The sequence below is a fragment of the Triturus cristatus genome, chromosome 9, assembly GCF_964204655.1.
Source record: "Triturus cristatus chromosome 9, aTriCri1.1, whole genome shotgun sequence".
Lineage (NCBI taxonomy): Eukaryota > Metazoa > Chordata > Amphibia > Caudata > Salamandridae > Triturus > Triturus cristatus.
In genome coordinates this window covers 382919460-382943504 of record NC_140592.1, presented here as the reverse complement: position 1 = coordinate 382943504, position 24045 = coordinate 382919460, and the positions used below count along the sequence as shown (strand labels likewise).

The following is a 24045-nucleotide window of genomic DNA, read 5'->3' as shown; positions in this document are numbered from 1 at the left end:
GTATGTCTTTTCAGCCTTATTTTCCGATTACACAGTCTGCTCTCTATGTCCATGGTCAACCTGATGGAGGGAGGAGGGCTATATATTTCAAGAATATGTATGGCGCCAATTAGATTGACAAAGCCTGCTGGGCAGGCGAAACGCGTCTCTTTTTATGCAGGGGCTGTGGGAGACCTGAACTAACAATAAAGAAGTCTTATCTCTACACATCTTGAGTACGTGCCTCTTCGTTCCGGAGTAGGATTGGTTACTTTGATATATATATATATATATATATATATATATATATATATATATATATATATATATATATATATATATATATATATATATATATATATATATATATATATATATATATATATGTTTTATCACAACATTTCAAGGTGTTAATAATACCTACAGTTCAGACTATGTTTGATGGTACCACATACTATATTTTTGGGCCATGTGGGGAAAGTGGAAAAAAGAGACTGCACTCGGAGGACCCATATAAAGACTGCATATATTATCTTTATCCAGCCCATAAGGCCAAGGAATGCAACATTTGTACAACATTCTCTACAAAACCATTATAGGACAGAGACGCAAGAGTATTGTTGTGGCTGCAAAAGTCAATATTTGAGGAATCTCATTCTGGTTCTGGGAAGTCTATTAAGAGAGCACATTCCCACTCTGGGCATCCTTCAAAGGAAAAATGTGAGGGAGAAAGCTATTATGTGTATGCTTAACATTGTACTGCTCAATATGTATACTGTGGGGCTCCCAGCTTGACAACAGGGATGATTCAAGCATGTGAGTCAATGAAAGATTCAAACTGTAAAATGTGTGTTCAGGCACAATGGTAATTGGATTGCCTTTTTCTGTAATTAGGATTGCCTCCTTTGCTCTCGTCAACTGATTTGATTGATGAGTCCATCAATGCTGTCGTCAACAGTTGTGTTGCCAAACATCTCATTTTAGTGGACGGTGTTGCTGTTCACGGACTTGTAGTCATTGAGGCCATCTTTGTGGTTGTTGATGAGGATACCATAGTGGTGGTTGAGGTGACCGTCGATGATGAGGTAGTTGAAAATTTCATTGACAATTTTAACAACTCGCTCATCGACGAAGGGTCCGTCGACTCTTTCTTTTCCTCACAAACTGCCTTTTTAAATAGAGGCATTGAAGGTTCTGACTTTGTTAATGTAGATGAAGCTTTCTCACTCAAATGTTTCCTTTTTTCTAGAACAGGAATTTTGTCCCTAGGCTTTTTGTCATGGCATTTGTGGACCTTCTTAGATGATTCCGGAGAGGAAGACGTCTCTTTAGAAAGGTCCCGTTTTGTGGTGAGAAGATGTTCCCATACCTTAATCTTCTAAAGAATGATGCTCCTTATAATACTTCTTTGGGAGCCAGAGAAGGAGTTTGGCTTCTTTGTCCTCAGTATCTTGGCTAGAAAGGTCAGACAGATTTAAAAATCCTTAGAGACTTGCTCCGGATTAAGACAATAAAGACATTTCATGTGGGGGAATGTCAGAATATAAGCTGGATTTACCACAAGTCCTACATAGACTGAAGAGGCTCTTCTTAGTAGGACTTGACATTTTGTTACTAAAAAAAAAAAAGATTCTCTGTGATGTTATCTTGAGAATATCTCTGTGAAAGCTGGAGTCCATTCTGAAGATTTTTTAGAAGAATCAGCTAAAAGGTGTGAAACTGAGCAGAGCTCAGGGAGACTCCCTATCACACTACGCGCTGTTTGAAATCTGAGATATGGTGGCCCTTGAAGGTAAGAATGGTTCAGGAGCTGCATTCTGATTGGCTAAAGTTTTGTCACTATTAAAATGATGTGAATTGGCTGACAATGTCACTTCTTAAAGTTTTACTGTGGAATACTTTCTTCTCACTACTTGTTATAATTACCATGAGATTTCCAAATTAACAACGGGAAAGATTCAAGAATGTGAATCTATGAAAGATTCAATACTGGAGAAAGGCCTGATTGAAAAGTGGATGGTAATGTAAATCCAACAATTTAAGGAAGATATGGGAAAAAACAACATCTAAGGAATTCTTACAACACATTAATGCCACCATATTGTATAAAAGCAGAAATTCTGGCAGTGGTAATTGCATCTGGCAGCAATTAGCTAATTTCCCACATATAGTGATAATTCGCAGATTTGACATTCCTCATATTTCTGAATCAGACCTTAAATCTCCAATTCAGGAAAAGCTATTCGAGAATGCTGTTGCAAGACTGCTAGTAAACTATTTTGTGATGTCCCTGTTTCTCAGGAGAATGAGTCAGTTTTTGTCCAGAAATATGTTTAAACTTTCACAGTAATACATCTAAAAAATATGAATGAATACTTCAAGAACCATACTTGTTGGAAGCATTCATGATGGTGATGTTTGAATTGCTTGCAACAGTCTCAATCATGACAAGGAGACATAGCTGATACTCAAGGGTCCTGGAAACATTATTTCATGCTTGTCATAAAAATGATCCTACCTCACTACTGACCAGATGAGCAGTTCTATTCTACCAGAAGCAATAAGCTGAGCCTCTACGGATCAGTCTCAAACTATAAAAAATAGATTCCCCCAAAGAAGAGAACATTTTCTATCCCTTTTACCACAATGCTCCTCACTTCCAGACTTACATGAGACTTGGACCAGAAGATGAAGACTTCTCCCACCATTCTGAAGAGCTCTTCTGCATCCTGGTCTGGTGCCCTCAGCCAGGTGGCCCTGTAGACACAACATAACAATCAGAACTGAAAATCTCAAAGGTGCCATAACATGGACTACATTCTGTTGATAGAAGTGAGGTAGAGTCGAAGGATAGCACCTGTCACTCTTAAAGGTCTGTGTGATTATTAAGTGAAGTGAGAACACACCGCAGGACATAGACTGTATTCCACAGATGGATGTGGAGAGTGAAGTAGTTTTTAGTGGCAGCTAATTTCCTAGAATAAAGTTTGGTACAGGACCAATATAGAGCCATGTCAATGCACAGATCTATCTGCTGGGACGAGATACCAAATGAACAGCAAATTTAGTAGAAATATTTACCTGTTGTTGTCTACATAGCGTATAAGCAGTGGGTAGAGAGCATATAGGTCACGACAGAGGACAGAAAACTCATCACGAATAATGGTCTCAGAGTCTTCAGACTCTGACTTGGCCTCCAGGCGCAGTTGTTCTTCCTCAGCCACTACCTTCCCTGCCCGCTTCTTCAACTTCTCCATGGTGGGGATGAAGTGGGACCGGAGCAATTCTGGCATGGCCTTGCTCACAATGGGCTGTGCAAAGACTGCAAAAGAGAATAGAAGGAGTATGTTAATGTATGATTCGGAGAGCTGTTGTAACTTTTTACATGATTAAAGAGGAAAAGAGTGTCTGTGAGAGTTGTGGTAATAATTCACTTGATAGATTTTGGAATGGTGTAATAACACTTCATAAGGTGTATGTTAGTTGGAATCCTCACATGAGGAGGAGGACTGGCTCTGTGATTGTGGAAAATGCTGACTAAATGTCTCTAAAATGAAGGGAGATGGAGTACAGACGTGCGTTTTGATTTCAAATCACCACAGCAACAGGTCTCTTGGAGAAGGGTGCGCATAGGGTGGAATATTATCACAGGAAAAGAAGAAGTAGTTCAGAAAGAGACTTCAAAGATAGATGGGGTAAACTAGAAAAGAGAGGAAGAAAGAATGACTGGAGAGAGAAATATGTGAAAGATGGTGGAATATAGAGGCGGGGGGGTCGAAGACAGACAGCTGACGAAATCTATAAGCAGGGAAAGACAGAAAGTTGGGTACCTAGATGGCTACATGGACAGAGTGAAGTAAAGCAGGCCTCTATCATGTGTTCAGTTATTTCTCATCCAGTTGCTTGAACAATGCATAAGAACACTGGTGAAGCCAGGCTTTAGAATGGTTGTGGAAGAAGCACACTTGTGCGGAATGCGACTCTGGTATGGCGAGTGTGAGATCAGCTAAAGGAGCTTCCCCTTTATGTTATGCCCATACCTGCAAGTCGCTTCATCCAGGAGGCCTCATCAATACCCAGGTTATTGACAACAATCTTCAGGATGTTGCCAAGCAGTGCATTGAGGTGCTCAGAGGTGACAGATGTACAACAGGGGCTGGAGTCGTCAGGCACATTCTCAGGCCCTCTTTCCCACCATCGGGGCAGATAATTGCACAGCATTGGTAAAGTAACTTCAATTACATGGGGCATCTCAGTGTAGCGGGCACCAGATTCTGCCAGACTGCCAATCTCTTTCATCAGGCTCTCTAGGTCTGGAATATCAGGGCACATTTCCTCCACATGGTCAGGCAATCCCAGAACTGCAAGTAGTAGAGGAATGAGAGAGAGATTACATGAGACTGTGATAAAAGATAAAAATAAGTATGTGGGGTCAAGGCATCAAGCTTAGGGTTGCCTGGGGGTAAGGACATTCAAATTATATAAATACGGAACTGTCATAATTTCTAGAGCATGCATAGATGTCATGAAAAGTGTAACAATTGCAGTATAACAATATAAGTTCTTTAAAATTACTTTAAGTGCGGCAACACTAAATCAAGGCAAAAAACTGACTGATCAAGTGATTATTCTACAGACATTATTCTAATCTATTCTATGCACATTTATAGCGAGCATGGCTACCCTTGGGCATCCCAGCGCTAGCAACGCCACATGGACTACACCACTACGCTCAAGAAGGTTTAAGTTATCGAACAACCAGGTTTTAGGGATTTCCGATTTTTTTTTATTGTGCATGAACTGCATTGTATGGGGTAGGGTGTTCCACAGCTAGGCCACATTGTAGCCGAATGAACACCCTCCTCTTCTCCCTCTTTAATGATTAGGACAGTGGCCAATCTAGCATTGGTGGATCGAAGGGTTCTGGTCGGGATGTAAGGTGAAATCAAAGGTCGCAGGATGAAAGGGCCTTTGGTTAGAAGTGCTATGCGTAGGGCTTTGAATTTGGGGAGAGGAGTTTTCCTAAAAGCTAGGGCAGTCGACCTAGAATCCGGGGAACTGGGTTCGACTCTCGGCAATGACGTTGAACATCCTGTGATTCTGGGCAAATCACTTAATCTCTCCGTGCCTAACAAAAATGAACGTGTCCTCATGTAATGCCACTGGTGCTATGTAAAGCGCTCTGATATCCGATTCGGTTCAAGTTTGTGCTATATAAAACTGCGTAAAATAAATAAAATTAAAAACCCTCTGCTCTACCCGTAACCAGTGGAGACTGGCCAAGGCCTGCCGGGCTGAATTGTGTCTAGGGATGTTGAGCAGTGTTCGGACTGCGTTGTTTTGCACCACTTGGAGTTTTTTGGTTATGGCTTTTGGTGCTCCCAATTATAATGAGTTCCCTTAGTCCAGGCGAGAGTGAATTAGTGCCTGGACCACTAGCCTTCTGGAAAGGGATGGAAGCAGGTGTAAAATTTTACAAAGCATTCTAAGAATGCCATAACAGCTGCCCAAGAGTTTCGCTGTCTGTGCTTCCATTGACAGAGATTTGTCCAACCATACCCCCAGACTTTTAATAACCGTCTTGTGGACTGGAGGCATGCCCAGGCAATCCGGCCAGCCTAGCCTAAGATGGGGGTGAATGTTGTTGCCTAGCAGCATGAGCTCAGTCTTATCCCCATTTAATTTGAGGAAAAACTTGGACACCCAGCTTGCTACTTTCTCCAGACAAGGTGTCAGTGAGGGGGATTGGGCATTCTGTCCAGGGATAAGGGAAAACACCAGTTGGGCGTCATTGGCATATGATACAATAGATATGACGTATGACAATAACATCTTTGCAAGTGGGTGCATGTATAGATTAAAAATCTTAAGGCTCAGTGACAAGCCCTGAGGTACTCCACACTTCAGAGGATAGATATGCGATGAGCAGAGTTTATCGAAAACCTGAAACATTCTATCTTTCAGAAAAGAGATGAGCCAATTTAATGCAGATCCTGTGACCCCTGCACTGTTGGTTCTTTCAATAATGATGTCATGGCTTACCGTATCAAATGCTGCAGTTAGGTCGAGGAGTATGATGGCTGCCATACCTCCTCGATCAAGAAGCATTTTTGATTCTTCCACTAACACCAGAAGGGTGGTTTCTGTACTGTGGTTTGGAAAAAACCCTGTCTGGGTGATATGGAGGACATTGTTTACTTCTAGAAGTATGATTGGTACTGATGTATGTGTTTTTCTAGTACTTTGCTTAGTCCAGTAGGAAGCGAGATGGGTCTATAATTACCTGGACAAAGGGGATCTAGAATGGGTTTCTTCAAGAGGGCTTTTACCATAGCATGTTTCCATGATGGGGCACTATTCCCTTCGCCAAGGAAAGATTAGCCAGTTCTCGCATAGAAGTGAATAATAGTTTCAGCCTTGGAAAGAATGTGCGTCAGGGAAGCGGGGATCCTGATTTAACTTTGCTAAATAAGATTGTGAAACTGTCCAGCATAAGGCTTGGGAATTCTGCGAGTCTGCTTTCCTCTACTTACCTGCTTACCATTGGTTAAAATGGAACCTGAGTCTTTATCTAACCCGTGAAATGCTGACTAAGAAAACAAGTTACTTACCTGTATCTACAGTTATCCAGTATTGGTATCTTTCATAAATTCACATGCCTGAATCATTCCCCGTTGTCGAGATGGGAGTCCCACGGTAAAATACAAAAGCAGTGCCATAAATAATAAATAGGCTAAAATAGGGCCCAAGGCCATCTATTAGCAGCCTATGTCCTTTTTCAAAAAAGGACCAAAAGTTGGCTCCAGCCAATCAGTTGTTAGCACCCTCTAGAACACTTCCAGGAGAGGCAAGTTCTCTTCAGATTTTCCAAGCACATGTTGGAAGTAAATCAATGAGAACTGACTCCACGGGGAGGAGGTGGGTTGCATGTGAATCTGTGAAAGATACCAATACTGGATAACTGTAGTTACAGGTAAGTAACTTGTTTTCTTATCCAGTATTGAGGTAACTTTCATAGATTCACATGCCTGAATCAGAATAGCAGGCAGTACCCAAATTGTACTGTCGTTAGCGGAAGGCGGGAGACATGTCATTTTAAACTCCCAATAGTTATCCACAATCTTTCACACAATGCATGTGCCAAGCATTATAATATATTGAAATATTAAACAGTAAGCGTTGACGTAACCATCCAAATATGCATCACAAATCATATTAAGGTACAATCATATTAAGGTACAAATTGCCAAATACAGTTACTTCATCACAAATTCTAATTAAGATTAGAGAAAGAAAAAACAAGAAAAGCATTCCTTTATGAAAATTAAAGAATCTGACCTTAGTTAAAAAGATGACGTAACACAGCTTGTCCAACCCCTGCATCCTCCCGTTGTGCAGATTGAAGGCAGTAGTGTCTTGTAAACGTGTGGACATTCTTCCATGTCGCAGAACGGCATATTTTGTCTAATGTCACTCCAGCAAACAAGGCTGTAGATGCAAAGACTGTTCTCGTGGAGTATGCTTTAGCCCTCACTGTCAGAGGTTAGTTCGCTTTTTCGTGGCAGAAGTGTATCACAGATGCGACCCATCTGGTGATCGTGGCTTTCGTTACTGCGGTTCCGTGTCTTCCTTGACTGTAGGCCACCAGAAGTTGATCTTTTTTCCTTATTTCCTTTGTTTTGTGAAGATAGAATTTCAAACATCTTTTGACATCCAATGTATGCAAACCCCGTTCAGCTGGGCTAGATGGATTTGGTAAGAAAGCTTGTAATAGCATCGGTTCATTTAGGTGATATTGCGTTGGTACTTTCGGAATTAACTTAGGATTTGTCCTAAGAGCTGCATAATTCTCTGTAAAGCGTAGGAAATGTTCTTTGATTGTAAACGCCTGTATCTCACTCACTCTTCTTGCAGAGGTAAGAGCTAGCAAAAGGGATACCCTCTATGTGAGAAATTTAAGCTCTGATTTATGAATTGGTTCAAATGGTTGTCTCATCAATTGTGCTAGGACCACATTGAGTTTCCACTCTGGAGGAGGTGCGCGCACAAGAGGAAAAGCGCGGAACAGGCCTTTCATGAATCGTTTTATGAGAGGAGATGAACAGAGAGAAGGAATCTGAGCAGATTTCTTGTACTGGGAAATTGCAGCCAGGTGAACTTTTACTGAAGAGAAGGTGAGACCTGACTTAGCTAGTGAGAGTAGGTAAGGTAAGATCTGCTCAGCAGGGACTTGCAGTGGATGAACTTTGTTCCTTCCGCACCAGTAACAGAATCTTTTCCATTTTAAATGATATGTATTGATAGTACTTTCAGCACAGGATTTAGCAAGTATTACTCTACAGTCCTGTGAAATATTGAAATCCTTAAATTCTAGGAATTCAGGAGCCATGCGTGCAAGTGAAGAGAACGTGGATCCGGATGAATCACTTGACCCTTGTTCCTCAATAACATCGTTGGTGACGGATGAAGACGTATGGGTCTGTCTTGTGACAATAGAAGTACTTCCGGGAACCAATATTGCCTGGGCAACGTGGTGCTACCAAAATTAGGCGACAGCATTCCAAATTCATTTTGATTGGTACCCTGGGGATCGATGGGATGGGGGTGAAAAGCATAGGCATATATCCCTGACCATCGCATTAAAAGGGTATTCCCCCTTGACCCCGGTAGTGGAAACCTGCTGGCATAATACTGGCATTTTGCGTTCTCCTTCGTTGCAAACAGGTCCAGAGCTGGTTTCCCCCATCTTTGAAAGATCCTGTCCACCTGTGCTTGCTCTAGCTTCCACTTGTGGCAGCTGGACTGAGACCTGCTTAGTGTATCTGATAGGGTATTGTGTAGACCCCTGACATGCTCTGCCCTCAACGAGATGCCATGGAGCGTTGTCAATTCCCATAGATCCTGCGCTTCTTGAGATAGCGTCATGGATTTCGTTCCTCCTTGTTTGTTTATATAGTACATGCTGGCCGTATTGTTCGTATGGACCAGCACTGAGGAAGCTGCTATTCTTGGCAGGAAAGCCTGAAGAGATAGGAATATGGCTTTGAGTTCCAATCTGTTGATGTGTTGTTTTTTCTGCATCGAAGACCATTTGCCCTGGATTTTCAAATCTTGCTGATGACCTCCCCATCCCTCCAAGGAGGCATCTGTTGTCAGAATGAAATCTGGGGTACTTTGTAGAAAGGTTAGACCTTGAACAAGATATGTCATTTGGGACCACCACTGAAGTGTTTCCACCATCCTTGTTGTAACTTGAATTACATCTTCGAAGGATCCCGAATCTTGTTGCCATTGTTTCTGTAGTTCCTCCTGTAGAGGTCTCATCTTTAGCCTTGCTAAAGGTATTACATTTATTGCTGATGAGCACATCCCTAGGAGCGATTTGAACATTCGTACAGAAACTGACTTTGTTCCTGAAATGGTCCTTGCCAACCTTTGGGGTCGCATCGGTCTCTCTTGAGACAAGAATGCTTTGCATTGGACGGTGTCCAGTGAAGCTCCCAGAAACAATATTATCTGAGTTGGGCGTAAATTAGATTTCTCTCTGTTTAGAGTGAGTCCCAATGTATTGAACAGATGGAGACAAGCTGTCATTGTCTGATAGGCTTCCTGCGCTGTTGCAGCTTTGAGCAGCCAATCGTCGAGGTATGGAAAAACTTGAAACCCCTGAGATCGCAAGCACTTTGAATTGATAGTGGGTACCAGCCACTGTGAACCGTAGATATTTCCGGTGCTTTGGGTGGATTGGGATATGAAAATCTGCGTCTTCCATGTTGCATGAAGTCATGAAATCTCCTTTGTTTAAGCATCCCAGAATATTGGAGAGTGTTACCATCCTGAATGTCTGTTTTTTGAGAAACTTGTTGAGTTTCCTTAGGTCCAGAATCGGTCACCATTCTCCTGACTTCTTTCTTATTAGGAAGAAACGAGAATAGAAACCTCTTCCTCTCTGAGTGAATGGTACTTCCTCTATAGCTTCCTTGAGGAGCATGATCAAGACTTCTTTTCACAATAAATGAAGACGAGGGGGAGGGGAACCCCAGGGCGGAGTAATAGGTGGTTATTGAGTAAATTCTAGCGTGTGACCCTTGGTGACTAGGTCCAACACCCAGCGGTCTGATGTTATCTTGTGCCGCCGCTGTGCATAAGCAGACATTTTCGCACTCACAGGCAGGAAGGGAAATTTGACTGGTACCCTGACGTACTCATTGTTTTCTGCCAGAGTCACGGCCCCGCTGCGGTGTTCGCTTGCGGCCTCCCTGGCGAGAGCAACCAGCTGTCGATGATTGATGATACGATGGCGTGTTGTAAGATTGGCGATATTGAGGTTGGTATTATTGGTATTGTTGAGCTCTTTGATATCCTCCTTTGTAGGAGGTGAATCCTCGCCCTCTGGCGCCTCTAAAAGGTACTCTTCTATACTGTAGAGCTCCCAAGGACTTTGCGGTATTTGTATCATTCTTTATAGCCAAAAGAGCCTCATCAATATGTTTTCTAAAAAGTGACTCTCCATCATACGCCATGTCAAGAATCTTAGCCTGAACCTCAGGTCTGAAGGTAGTAGCTTTCAGCCACCCCTGGCGTCGAAGTACTGCCACTCCTGCCAATTTGTCTGAAACTTGTGTTTGCTACATCTAGGGCACAATCAATTGTTTCAGAGGCAGCCCGTTCACCATCCAATAAGATCTTTCGGGCGTCCTGTCCATATCGGACCACATTTGACGGTCATGGCGGCCGATATTGGCTAAAGCATTTGCTGCTCGAATTGTTGCAGCTGCCATTGACGAACATTTCTTTCCCATAAGGTCCATCGGACGTCCCTCTATGTCTGGAGGATTAGTAATTGGCGTAGCCGGATTCTTCGAACGTCTCTGTGCGGCCTGAGAGATGACAGAATCTGGCCTTGGAAGTCCAACAAGGCATGATGGACTGTCCTCAGGAGCTCTATATTTTTTCTCTTCCAGAGGCAGTACCGCTGGTATGCATGCCGGCGTCTTCATAATCTTTACACCCTCCTGCCATACATAGTCGATAATCAGAATAGAACGTACCACCTTCCTTGTGTCCTCTTTAAAGTCATACAGATAACATTCTGTTTGTTTCACAGTGATAGGTAAGTGGAACCTATTCGCTGCCCTCTGCATTAAATTGTGAAACCCCCCGATGTCATCTGGGGGAGAATCTGAAGGTAAGTGTGGAAGAGGTGATGGTATCAGGATTACATAGTCATCACAAGGATCCTGAACAGCTGTCGGATCAGGTAATTCATCTTCTTCCACTTCCTCTTCCGAAGAGGAAGTGTTCTGATCTCCATGGTCAGCTGGAACTGGACTCATTGCATTTGCCGGTGTACTAGGTACTCGAGGCTCCAGTACTGCTGTTGGTACCTCCACTTGGGGAACTGGGTTTTATGGTAGAATTTGTTGTGGAGGGAATCTTTGTAGGTAATCTGGTAACATGGCTTGCAGATACTGAATCAGTGATGGCGGTAGATGAGCCATTTCTCTGTGGTGTGGTTCCTGTCGGGGATTAAACTGATAGGTATGACGTGGAGCCATATATTGCTCCTGATAATAATGTGCCTCATGGTAATCTTCCTCTTCATCATCCTCATCCTGGCATTTTACATGTAGCTCAGGTGGACTGTGAGCTACCCCATATAGTCTGTCATCATCCTCATCATCTTCCTCCTCAATATAACCTTGCAAAAGGTGAGAAGGTAGTAAAGGTGATACTTTAATATAGTCTTGCAAAGGCGGGTGTAGAAAAGTCTTTGTAACTGTCATGATCTGAGATATCCTCGTCGACGGGGGCATCGACGGTGCAGAAATTATTATTCAAGGAATTTCCTTCGTCAACGGTGTTGTCATAGCCGGTGGAGATGTCGTCGTCGATGGTGTCTTCGTTGACGGTGCTGTCGTCGAAGGTGCCGTAGTCGACGGTGTCTTCGTCAATGATCTTGTCGTCGACAGTGTCATCGTCGGCGGTTCCTTCGTCGACGGTATTTTCTGCTGACGGTTTTTTCGTCGATGACGGGTCATCAACGGATTTTAACGACGAAGGTCTTGTCACAATAGAAATCAATAGAAGTCACACATATCGTCCACGATGACAGAGAAATCGGAGTCGACACTGATTTCTTTATGTACTCTCTACTCACAGAATCAGTAGAAGAGGATCTTGAACACTCTTTTTCTCTCTTGACCGGCGTAGAGGGCACAGACAATGTTTGCTCAGAGGAGTGTTTGGAGCTCCTCTCTTTACTTAGAGCCTTTTCTTGGGAAGACTTGAGATGTTTTCTTCCCTCACCTGAAGATCTTTCCTGTGATCTAGCCGTTTTATGAGACGTTGAAGCCAGTCCTTCTTCCTCACACGAAGTGTGAGCCTGTTCTTTTGTGGATTGAAGCCACATAAGTAATCTTCCCTCTCTGTCCTTGATGGTCTAGTTAGAAAAGGTGCGACAGATTTTACAGTCTTTCACCTTATGCCTTGGATAAAGGCAATAAATACAGTCTTTATGTAGCTCATCTACATGGACCCTCTTCATCCCACAGGTCTTGCACGGGCGGAGGAGGCCTTTCTTGTCTGACATATTGTTCAGAATAGCTGAATAGAAGGAAAAAACTGAGTAGCACTCAGTGAGACTCCCTTCCACACGACGTACAGTGAAAACCTGAAGAGAACTTGCGTCTGCTGGGAGTGTTCTAGAGGGTGCTAACAGCTGATTGGCTGTTGGTCCTTTTTTGAAAAAGGACATAGATAGGCTACTAATAGATGGCCTTGGGCCCTTTTTTAGCCTATTTATTATTTATGGCACTGCTTTTGTATTTTGCCGTGAGACTCCCATCTCGACGATGGGGAATGATTCAGGCATGTGAATCCACGAAAGATACCACAATACTGGATAAATGTCAGTGATTTTCTTTAAAAAAAACTCATGCTAGTTTATTACAGTGAGTTTAATAAGGGCCAGAGAGGGAAATATCTGAGGTTGGCTTCAGCAGTAATTTCACAATCTGAAACATTTCACGCAAAGAATTGGTTGTGCCATTGATTTAATTTTCACAATACATCTCTTGGGTATTTTTGATTTCAGAGTGGTATCGCCTTAGGAATTCTCAATAGTATAATTTACTAAATTCCCATAATCTTTCCTCCATTCCCTTTCAGCTCTCTTACACTCTTTTTTCAGAGTCAGGAGGAGTGGGGTATACCATGGGGCGGATTTGTTTTTAGCATGTTGAGTTAAGGTTTTTTTGGGAATAATTAAGTCTAAAAAGTGTTTAATCCACTGAGTGATCTTGTTGTTTGCCACTTGAGGGTCCAAGCACAAGTCCGCTGAGGACTTGTTTTCTTTCTTCACTATCTGGTTTTGATCAACTACTGTGTCTCCAGGTGATTGGTTTGGGATGTGTACTACGACTGGGAGTGTTCCGAGTTATTGGAATCGTGAAGTGATCTGACCATACTTAGTAAAAATAGGGTTGAGCAAGTGACCTTTTTTGTGGGTGGAACTGTATACCTTTTGAGTCATTTGTACAGCAGAGAGATCATGCAGAAGCCCAAAGGCATGCCAGCCTACTGAATCTTCCAAATTTAAATTGAAATCACCCAATATGGTGAAGTTTGGTTTTTTGATAGCCCAACTGGCAGTTGGCTCGGGCCGACTGAAAAAATGTCCGTAGGAGCCAGGGGGTGGTAGAGGAGCACACCTGCAAAGGTAAACATTGGAGTCAGGGAACTGGCAAATGCCATTAATTCGCATTCTGGGAGATGTGGTGGTTTGTGGAAGCATGTAAATGCTTCCTTTAAGATCCAGGCAATCCCCCACCCTTCCTATCTGTCCGGGCTCTCTGGCATATATAAAAACCTAAGAGTAGGGTTTGTGTGATATAAGGTCCTGCCTCCACATGAAGCCAGGTTACTGACAGGAATAATATGTCAGGTTTTTCCTCCTACAGGAAGGTAAAAAGTTCAAAACCTGTGATCGGGCAACAATCTACAGTTTATCATATACATATGCAAATTGGTCCTTTTGCTACTGGCGGTCTTGGCGGGGGAAGTACACTAGTACAGTCACACACTGTGGGTCAGATTTACAAAACCTACTTGTAAATCTACATCCATACATGCACTCTTAAGCACAGGTATAGATGTACAAGTTTAGGGACTCCACAAACATTCCCCATAACAAGCCTGGAAAGCTGAGCCAGGCAATACTGGGAATATCAGGTTACATTTTTCATTCACCCAATTCAAAGGTGTACATTTTTTGTCAAGCATATTTCCTAATGGAGAAACCTCTCACCCTGGACAGACATGACGTTTGGGGGTGTTCTGTTCCATATGTCATCCTAGAAAGGGGGTTACTTCAGCCCTTTGCTCGATTAGCTCTCTGACCATTTCTGTATGAGAAAAGGTGGAGAGGAGTTGCCAACAAAATCTGCATGTGTTCCCAAACCCCTTGGATGAGGTTTTCTACTGCTACCTGTAAACAGTCATGGTATAAACTATGCATTACTAAATGCCTTTATGCATGCCAGCTATGCTTTTGTGGGCATCTGAAAGGCATACATTGAGCCACTTTTTAAATTAAAAGGCAGGTCTACAGACATAAATGTAAATCGTGGCTTTGCATTTATGATGGAAGTAAACAAAAGAATCACTTTCCAGGGTGCGATTAGATGGGAACACCTTTAATATTCATGAGGTTACTTAGGAAGACGTTTCTGCATAGAAAAAAACTATGTCCTGATGGAAAAAAATGAAAAGGAAAAAATATGCAATTGCACAGTGGGTCTGCCTTTCCCTGATGAGTAGATATTGTATATTGCTGCGTATTTCTTTTACAGTCACAGTTTTCTAAAGAAAGAAGCCGGGGGAGCATCACTCTCAGGTCAGTGCAATCTCGATAAGGCCCCTTCTTTGCTGTGGGTAAACTTGTGAAGCCGCCTCCTTAGGGTTCCTGGGCGATGTAGAAGCGGTTTGATGGCGGCAGAGAAACTCTTGGCTCCAACCAAATTCAGACTTAAGTGCAAGCCATGCTGGTGTCAAATACTGCTAACAATGTACCAATGCACAAACTCATAAAATGCACATGAATACTTGTCAACTGGCTGACTCTAAAATGTGGGTGAAGTCAGCTGATCAAGAGGGTCATCCCATTAAGGTGAAGTGAGAATGAGCAGTTTTTGGAGGATGAAATTATTAAAAAGAGGATGATGCCTGCCAAATGTGGGTCAGCAGACAGGTATGCACCTTAAGGAGACTCTTCCTACCTTCTACTTTGAAACTTAGAACTTTAAAGGCGAGAGAAGAGTACTGAATTTCATTTAAATAAGCTTGTCCATTCATGTCATTTAAGTCCCTTCCACTACAAGGAATAGTGTCTTACGAAGGATCATATTTATTAATCTCAATTGTCACGTACTATTATACGCCTCATTATTGATTTTACTTTCTTGGGGAGGGTGTTCTTTAATGCTCATACTCACGTGCGCGCTCCCGTGGCGTCTTGGTCGTATACACAGAGTAGATGTTGTACTCATTCAAAGAAGGCTCCAGAAACGCCACAGGCATTGCAGCCGCCAGCCTGGCGAGGCACTCCCCCAAGGCTGGACGCTGTCTATCAGGAGGGGCACCGAGTGGAGGCAAAGGAAAATAGGATACAATGTTAGGTAAGGGAATGCTAAAAGAGCCTTTCCATAATAGTCACCACCTCTCCACACCCGCCATCTTGGCCTGCTTTCAAGATCCGATGCCAGTATCAAGAGTCTGTTATACACCACTTTGGGAGGCCCTTCTGGATTCACTTGTGAGGCTGTTTGCCCACCAAAAGCAAAGCATTACTGTTGTCGGATTTATTCTTAATTACTTTAACGGTGCATTCATTTGACTCTTTTTTGTTTTTGAATGTGCCATGCTGCTAGAAACTGTTTGCTTTATTATAGTCACCTAGTTGTTTTGGTTGGTAGCGCTGTCTGCCTTATCTTTGATGCTCTGCAATTTGTTCAGTTTGTGTGCAGGCGTTTTACTTCCACAGGTCTTAACGACTCACCAAGAGCCCCCAGCTCCTGCCTTTGGCCCTTCCCTGACTTTCTTCTCCTCACTTTTACCCCCTTGAGTTCATCCTTCACTGTAGATTGTGTGTCTCCTTTACTGGCTATCCTGCCTTTGCGCATTCCTTGCGATTGACAACATGCCTCATCTCCCAGCATACTTAACCCTTCTCCCAATGCATTTAGCCTGGCATTCAGGTCAGATAGGTTAAAGGCATCTTCCCTGTTTAGGAATTTTAGGGCCCTTATGTGCCTGTGCTGAGATACCCTCCTCCCACTTCTTCCTCTCGCACCAAATCTACCTTCCTCCTTCACCTTATCTATGTTCCTTTCACCAAGTTGCTCCTGAGTTGACCAAATAGATCATTTGCCCTGGCTGCCTATAACCATTTCACTTCTGTGTGGTTTTTAGATGTGCTACAATAACTGCCTGTATACAGTGCTTGTCATGTGTTGTTTCTCTTTCATTCTGGGAGGACTCTACAGATACCATCACTACCAAGCACTCAGCCAGGTAAGGTAAAGTGCATTACTCTACAATGCAACTCAATACATTTTACAAGCTCTCAGGGCTCAAAGCTCCAAGAGGAGAAACACCATCCTCTTTGTCATTCGAAAATTCTTATCTGTGAATAAACAGCACACACTTTCTCTATGTAGGTCACCGTCTGAAAATCGTTTCTTCTTTCAAATATTCTCTTCTCAAATCATCCACTTTTTCCAATTTCAGCCTGCATGGATACCAACGGGCGGCATTGGGTATCTTGAAACAGGCCCTACCCTGGAGTCCGGCCTTCTCTGACACATTTGTTCACATTTTCTGCTCTAAATGATAGAATTCTCACGTGCTGTCTTATTCTCAGAAGAGCTCTAGCACATAGGTAAGCCTTTTCCTACTGTACCACAGGAAGACATGCAGTTAGATGATTAGTACTTGGGTAGTTCCTTGCTTCTTTTAACTAAACTCAGTTGTGAGAAGTGTTGAGCTGCAGCAAGTTGAACCTTACAGTGCATTAAACAACTCCTCCTATAATCTGCTATAACATTCCAGCTAACAAGATCAAACTCTACATGGGCACTATCAGGCGCATGTAAATAGTTTACCGGTTCCTGTGGGCTATTCCCAGTGAAATAGTTTAGTTAGATCACAATATAAACTTAGAAAGATGCACATAGTATAAGCTTTTATACAACATAAAATATTCACTTGATTAACATATAATTTACTATTAAATTGTATCTGTTTCTATTTATCATGAGCTTGGCCCTTAAGCACCTTAAGTCCAGAAGAAGAACCCTGGAAACCATTTGCAAGGAATTCAATGCAGTGCATGTTTCTTTCAGAAGATAACATTACCACATTTCGAGGCTCATACCTCAAAATTGTTATTTGACTGTATTTTTGCTAATACTACAAAAATCTATAGATCCGAAAGTACTTACCTGATTCCGATGATCTTGGTGTATAAAATTATATAAAAATCTGTTATTTTTCTAAATTGGTCTTGAGTTTCATCTTGAGTGTGTGTCTCATTTATTGACTCTGTGTATACAACAAATGCTTAACACTAGCCTTTGGTAACATAAATAGCTTGACCACACTACCACAAATAGAGCATTTGGGATTATTTATTTAAGTCCTGTAAACCTATAAGGGCCATCTGTACTTTTTGCATGGTGTGCCCTTACATTGGTACACACATAAAAAGCCAGCTTCCTACAGCAGGTACTTTAATTGCTGTCTTTGGATGAAATGTGAGAAACATTGTCTGTGGACTTAACTCTTTCCCTTTGTGGTGGGTAATGTTCATCAGCTCCCAAGGCCCCCTTCTATCAATATAACACTTAAGACAAAAGAGGCACTTTAAGCATTGTTAACTCAGTCCGCACATGGTATGTTACCAAATTGAACTCACTTCTCCACATACGGGTTCTTGGTAGTCCCAAGGGAATAGATGCTGCACAGGGTCCGGTAACATGAGACTTGGACATCGTCAACTGGAAATCAGACAGAAGGAAACACCATTACAAGTACATATTCTGTCATTTTTTCGACAACACAACCCTTTCCTGGTGTCTAGTGGTGTCATCAACAAGGGATATGGCCCGAAAGCACAACCAATAATGTGTGAGTTCCATGCAATCGCAGCAGTACCATAGTATTTGAAAGTGGGACATTTCTTAGTCCTATGATTGTGAATTTGCATGCATGCCTAGGCATAAGGACAGTGGAGGCAGTCAAGAGCCAGGAAATTCATGAAATTCCACTGGCTTCAGGCTTACCTGTAATCCCAGTACTTTGTCATGGCCATTCTGTCTCAATCTATAAACAATAGACTCTTTCCTAACACATGCAGGATCTTTGGAACACCATTTGTAAAAACGTTTTTACAAAGAAAACATGTGTATGAGGTAACATTTTCTCTATCTATTTTTTAAGTTTTAAAATGCAAACACAAGTAATCAAATTTGTATTACAAGGCACCACTGTCCTACACCATTTTAAAAAAAACAATTAAAGATAAAATCTAGCCTTTTATACTCTGAGCACGCATTGTACTAATTTTACACAGCACCGTTAAGCAATTTCAGAGGCTGTCCTTTTACCACCATGCAGTGCAGAGCCAATAACACAGTTTGTTTTGAAGGAGATACAATGGAAAGATCACTATTGTTAACATCTTTTCACCAAAGCATTTGGAAAACAGAAAGGCAAGAAGATTGTTTATGGATTTAGATGGAAAACCCAGAATGGAGTATTAGAATTTCAGGTAAGTATCTTTTCCTTTTCTGTCATGGGATTTTCTCTAACATCCATAAACAGTAGAGTAGAACAGCAAGCTCAATTACACTTAACCCTGATGGAGTGCTCCAAAGGTGACAAGACATATATTATCTAAGTAAATATATTGTGCAAATACATAAATGTCTGGTAAATGTATGCACAGATCTCCAGGATGCACCTTTGCAAATATTTGGAATCAGCAAATTTCTCTTCAAGGTACCTGCCTTTCCACGTACAGAATAGAATGTACCATAGGAAGGGTCTGTTATGCTTTAATAACAAAGTAATTATATAATAAACTAACCATTTAGCTTTGATTTGTTTAGATGAAGCCCAGCCGGTGCAGACAGTGCAGTGCCATCATTTGTGAATAGCTACTTGGTTTGTCTTACAGTTGTGATGTAATCCAAGTAGTATTTCAGAGCCTTTTCACATCAAGTTTATGGAGTGATTTTTCTACCTGTCATGTATCAGGAAAGAAAGCTTGAAGGGAGACTGTTGACATGAAGATTCAAAATTACTTTGGGCAGGAAAGAAGGATGGATTTTTAAGGAAATATCCTTAGGTTGTAAAACTAATTGCAATTCCTCCAAGGATAGAGCTTGAAGCTCAAATGCCCTATTGGCCGATGGCACAGATACAAGAAAAGGCATTTTAGATGAAATGTACTGTTATTCTGACTTGCCTAAGTTCAAAAGGGGGATCAATAGTTTGGAAATAACAATGTTGATTTCCCAAAATAGAGAGACCTTCTGATGGGGGAAAAACTTTCCTTTGAACCTCCAGAAATGCTTATTCACTAGAATGTTGAAAAAGGACATCTTAGAAATGCTCTTCCTATATGCAGTGATGGCAGCCAAATAGTTTAATAGTAGAGAACTAAAGGCCAGCACCGAAATAAGGTAATACCGTCTCTTCTTGGCAAGTTCTTGAGTCTAACAGTCTTTGCATGCACCATGCACACAATCTCTTCCTCTTGAAGACATATGAAGTTTAAGCCTGGGCGGAGTTCATGGAGTTCTACGACAAAAAACAACCGCCGCGTTACGCAGAGTTCAGTAAGCAGTGGAGTGCGTTATGTCATGCTGTTCGCGCTGATTTTAGCGCTGGTTTTTTGTCCCGCGCTGTAAAATCAGCAGGAACGGCACCACGCGCAGCGCTAGAGTGAGCTGCTTCTTTCTGCCACTCAAGTAGAAGTTCTACACGAGCGGTAGCTTCCTCAACGTGAATGGAAGGCTTCTCAACGCAAGCAGTGGTGACCATCAGCGACAGCCCGCATTGAGAAATCTCACTGGGAGGTAGTCTAGCACTGGATTTTCCTCGCTTTCACTCGCCAACATAATCTTGGCAAGCGGGGAATCTACTCCAGTTTTTAGGAACTCCACATGCTCCGTGGAGAGCGAAGGGCAGAAAACTCCACAAACGAAGCAGAGTTTACTGCCAGGGCCTAATGAAGTACATGAGAGACTTTTTGTTGCTTTCAGGATCTTCATGTAGTAATCTTGAAGATTCATGTAGCCGTACTGCAGTTACAGAGAAGCCAGGAAGCTGACTTCAGTGAGTGCACGCTGGGATGAAATATTCTGCCCAACATCAAGCAGATTCAACTTGAGTGGAAGTCTCTAGTAAGGTTGAAGCAACTTAAGGCCAGATTTTGCTAACTAAAGAAGGTTACGCAATTCAGTTTCTTCCTGGCAAGTGCTGTGTCCACCTCTCTTTGAATGTACCATATGCAGAACCTCATCTGGAACATTAAGGTGGCTGTACTACAGAAATGAGGAGCCATGTAGTTAAAGTTCAGCGACTGCATGCTCAGATGAAAAATTCTGTTCGCCATTTTGGAAAGCAGATTGAGTTGAGGGGAAATCGTTTGTGAAGGTGAGGCGACAGGTGAAGCAGATCCAGATAACACCACTGTTTTGGACAATCTAGAGCAATAAAGATCATTGTCTCCTTACACAGCACCATTGTGATGATAAATTTGGGGAGCAGGAGAATGGGAGGAAAAGCATAAGCAAATGTCTTTGACCAATCTATCAAAAGGGCACTGCCCATGGATCGGGGCTCTGGTAATCTGGAAGCAAAGGCATGACAATTTGTGTTTTCCCATGTAGCTAACAATCTTATTTGTGGAGTACCCTTTCATAAAAGATGTTCTGTTCTGCAGAATATTGTGATGTCACACACATTTGTGTTTCTTTAGAAGATACCCGCAAAGGCTCATGCAATTTGTGCTTCTGTAAACTGAGGTGAATTGATGCACGGGAAATGTTCCACACCACAGCCCAGTACCAGATCAATTGTGCTTCCCTTGACAGGATACTGAAACCTGTTCACCAATTTGTTGATATAGTGCATTTGTAGTGTTGTTTGTTTGAATCAGAATTGTCAATGCAGAAACTGAAAAAAGAGAAGACTTCTAAGCTAGATGAAAAGCCCTCAATTCTAGCTTGCTACAATTTCTCCATTGATGACCAAATGTCCTGGGCAGACAGATCCCCATATGGGCTCCCCTGCCTTCCAAAAACGCATCCCTGACTACTGAGAAAGATATGAGGTTTCTGGAATAAGATTCAATGCAGCATGTTCACTCTATTGCACCCCCACCTCAGAGTCTAAGTGGCAGAGCTGTTAACTATTATCATCTCTTCTCAATCTCCAAACTTCTGACACCAATGGCCGTTCAGATATTTTTGTAGAGGTGCCTATGTAGTTTGAAATTGGGAGCTAGAAAAATGCATGATGCCATGCTGCAGAGAAGGAATAAAATGTGTCTGACTTATCGGGATGTAGTTGCTTTAAGATAAACAACATTTGAATATATAGATTACAAACTATACTCCAAAGGAGAAACTCTTGTTTGCAGTGCTTCTTTTGTGACACCTAAGAAAGTATTCTTTGTACTGGGTATAGAATGGATTTTGTTCATCTGAAGACCCATGCCACAGAGAGGGGACATGATAGTCTCTGTGTCTTATTGAAGGTTTAACCCAGAATTGGCTTAACAACAACCTGTTGTACAAATAGGAATAGTTAAATGTTCCCTTTTGCAGCATTGTTGCTACTACCTCCATTAATTCGGAAATTACTCTTGACCTCAGACACATTGGAGAACATGATACTGATAATGAATATGTCATATTTGAAAATGGGGAAACGTCTGACTTGTTTTGTAGATGGGAATGTCACATTAAGAATTTTTCAGGTCTATTGATGACATCCAATAGCCTAGGTGATGACGAGTATTTAACTGATGAAAAAACAGCATGCAGAACTTTTCCCTTCTGACCCATTATCTGGAAGATTCAAGGACCCGGAATAGAACAAAACTGCAGGCCTTGACATCTTTTCTGGATCACAATTAGTCAGAGTATAAACCCTTTTACTTCTGTAACTTGGGCATTTTCTCCATAGCTCTATTGAGAAGAAGAGATCTCACCTCTGAGTCATACATTGCATGTCTAGCTGTCTTCAAAACCTTCGCATGAAAGGAAGGCAAAGAAGGAGAGCATTATATCATTTGATTTTGTTAATGGGCATGATGATATTTAACACCCAATTGCCTTTTGTTACCTTAAAATGGTTGAAAATATCCCGCCACTGATGCACAGCAGTGATAGACACAGGAAGTCATTGTTTCACTGGTGTGGTCTTTCATACTTCCTTGAGAGGTTTTTGTGGGCCCATTTTCCTCAGAATTCTGCCTTTAATAAAACTATGTTTGTCGCTGTTGGTCCTGTCACTGTTAATGTTGTTGCCTTTTCCAAAAGGGAGTATGGGAATATTGTTGACCCCTACCATATATCTTGTACTGAACCTTAAAAAATATTTTATTTGCCAAACCAACTGATTTAAAGGTTTTGAGTACCGTTGTCAGTCATTGGAGCTCTTTAGCAGCATGAGTTCCAGAGAGAAAAGATTCAGAAAAAGGCATGCCCAGAATTTTTAATTGGGTATGAGGGGTCAAAGAAGCAACCTTATCCATGAACTGTACCACATAGCTTTGCTGACGCATACACTTATTACCGTACATCCTGGTGTCAGATCAGCAGATATCTTTTCTTCACATAGTTTTTTCTGAAGTGATGGCAACGTCATGAAGGTTTCTATAGTCTCCTTCTGATTCCAAATAAATAAAACCATCCAGAGAGGTTCACAGATCTCTAATGTATCTCTTTACTTCATCCATCCTCTTAATGTACAGCCAATGGCACTGTGGCGCTTCCTGTTGATGGACAAGAGAGGGTCAGGAGATGGTGCTACTCTTAAGAAAAGGTATCCTATTTTGGTGGTCTGTCTATCTTCTCTTGACGGTGGTCAAGACATTTTATAGAAGCTGGAGTCATGGATTCCAAGAGATGCAAAATCAGAGCTACTATGGGTCTTACGTTCGGTTCTGGAAGTAGCATTTAAAAGATGATGGAAGTTCTGTAAACTGTAGCGGATATTTAGATGTTCAATTTTTTAGCTACTCTGTTTATAACTTTGTGAATGGAGATCACTTTATCAACAGGAAAAACTCTATGAGGCAACGAGTTTGGAGATCATACTAAGAACCTACTAGTGTTAGAGCCTGATGAGGAAATGGCCATTCTCTATGAGGAGTGGGATCTAAATTTCTGGGACCTGTCAGAACTTAACGTCCTGCAGTGCCTGGATAGTAGTCCTTCATTTTCTTCTTATCAGCAGGCTTGTGTTCGATTTGATTTGCAACGGATGTGATTCTTTGCTTTCATCTTTTAAGGAACAGGTAGAGGTGGCTTTGGAAAGCTAGACTCAGTAGGAGGCAATCCAAATGTAACCTCTTGACCTCTAGGAAGCTGCGAGTAACCATCTACCGAGGGTGCTGACAGCAGTGACGTAGCAAAACATGAGGCAGCCCCCATGCAAGGTAAGTGGAGGGCTCCCCTCTGGACTGAATCAGGAGCTCTCCGGCCAGGGTACTGTGCTGAGGGGGCTCCCTGGAGCTTGGGTCCCACCGCACCGCTGGTCTGCTGGAGAATATGTTACACCATTGGCTGATAGGGGCTCTTTAGCAGTGGGTTGTGGCTTCAGAGAAAAGAGAACATTAACAATGCATCTACAGGCTCTCACCTCCTTGCTGGATATCGGCATCTGGACTCTCGCCACCATATAATGAACAGCAGAATCCCTCGTAGCACTTTTAGCCCTTGACGCTGAAACTGAACTCCCTTAGGAAAAGCCACCAGACACTGACAGGAA

The 24045-nt window shown here is 42.2% G+C and overlaps 1 protein-coding gene across 5 annotated transcripts in view; it reads right to left on the bottom strand.

Moving 5' to 3' along the window:
* Window positions 1–24045, bottom strand: part of RYR1 (ryanodine receptor 1) — a 1245571-nt gene that overhangs the window by 467111 nt on the left and 754415 nt on the right. For all 5 annotated transcript variants that reach the window (XM_085625233.1, XM_085625235.1, XM_085625236.1 and 2 more), the window contains exons 64-68: window positions 17954–18035; window positions 15474–15604; window positions 4020–4340; window positions 3061–3301; window positions 2649–2736 (exon numbers count right to left, since the gene is read on the bottom strand). In XM_085625233.1, the coding sequence (XP_085481359.1) occupies window positions 2649–2736; window positions 3061–3301; window positions 4020–4340; window positions 15474–15604; window positions 17954–18035 (863 nt within the window). The remainder of the gene's footprint in view (window positions 1–2648; window positions 2737–3060; window positions 3302–4019; window positions 4341–15473; window positions 15605–17953; window positions 18036–24045) is intronic.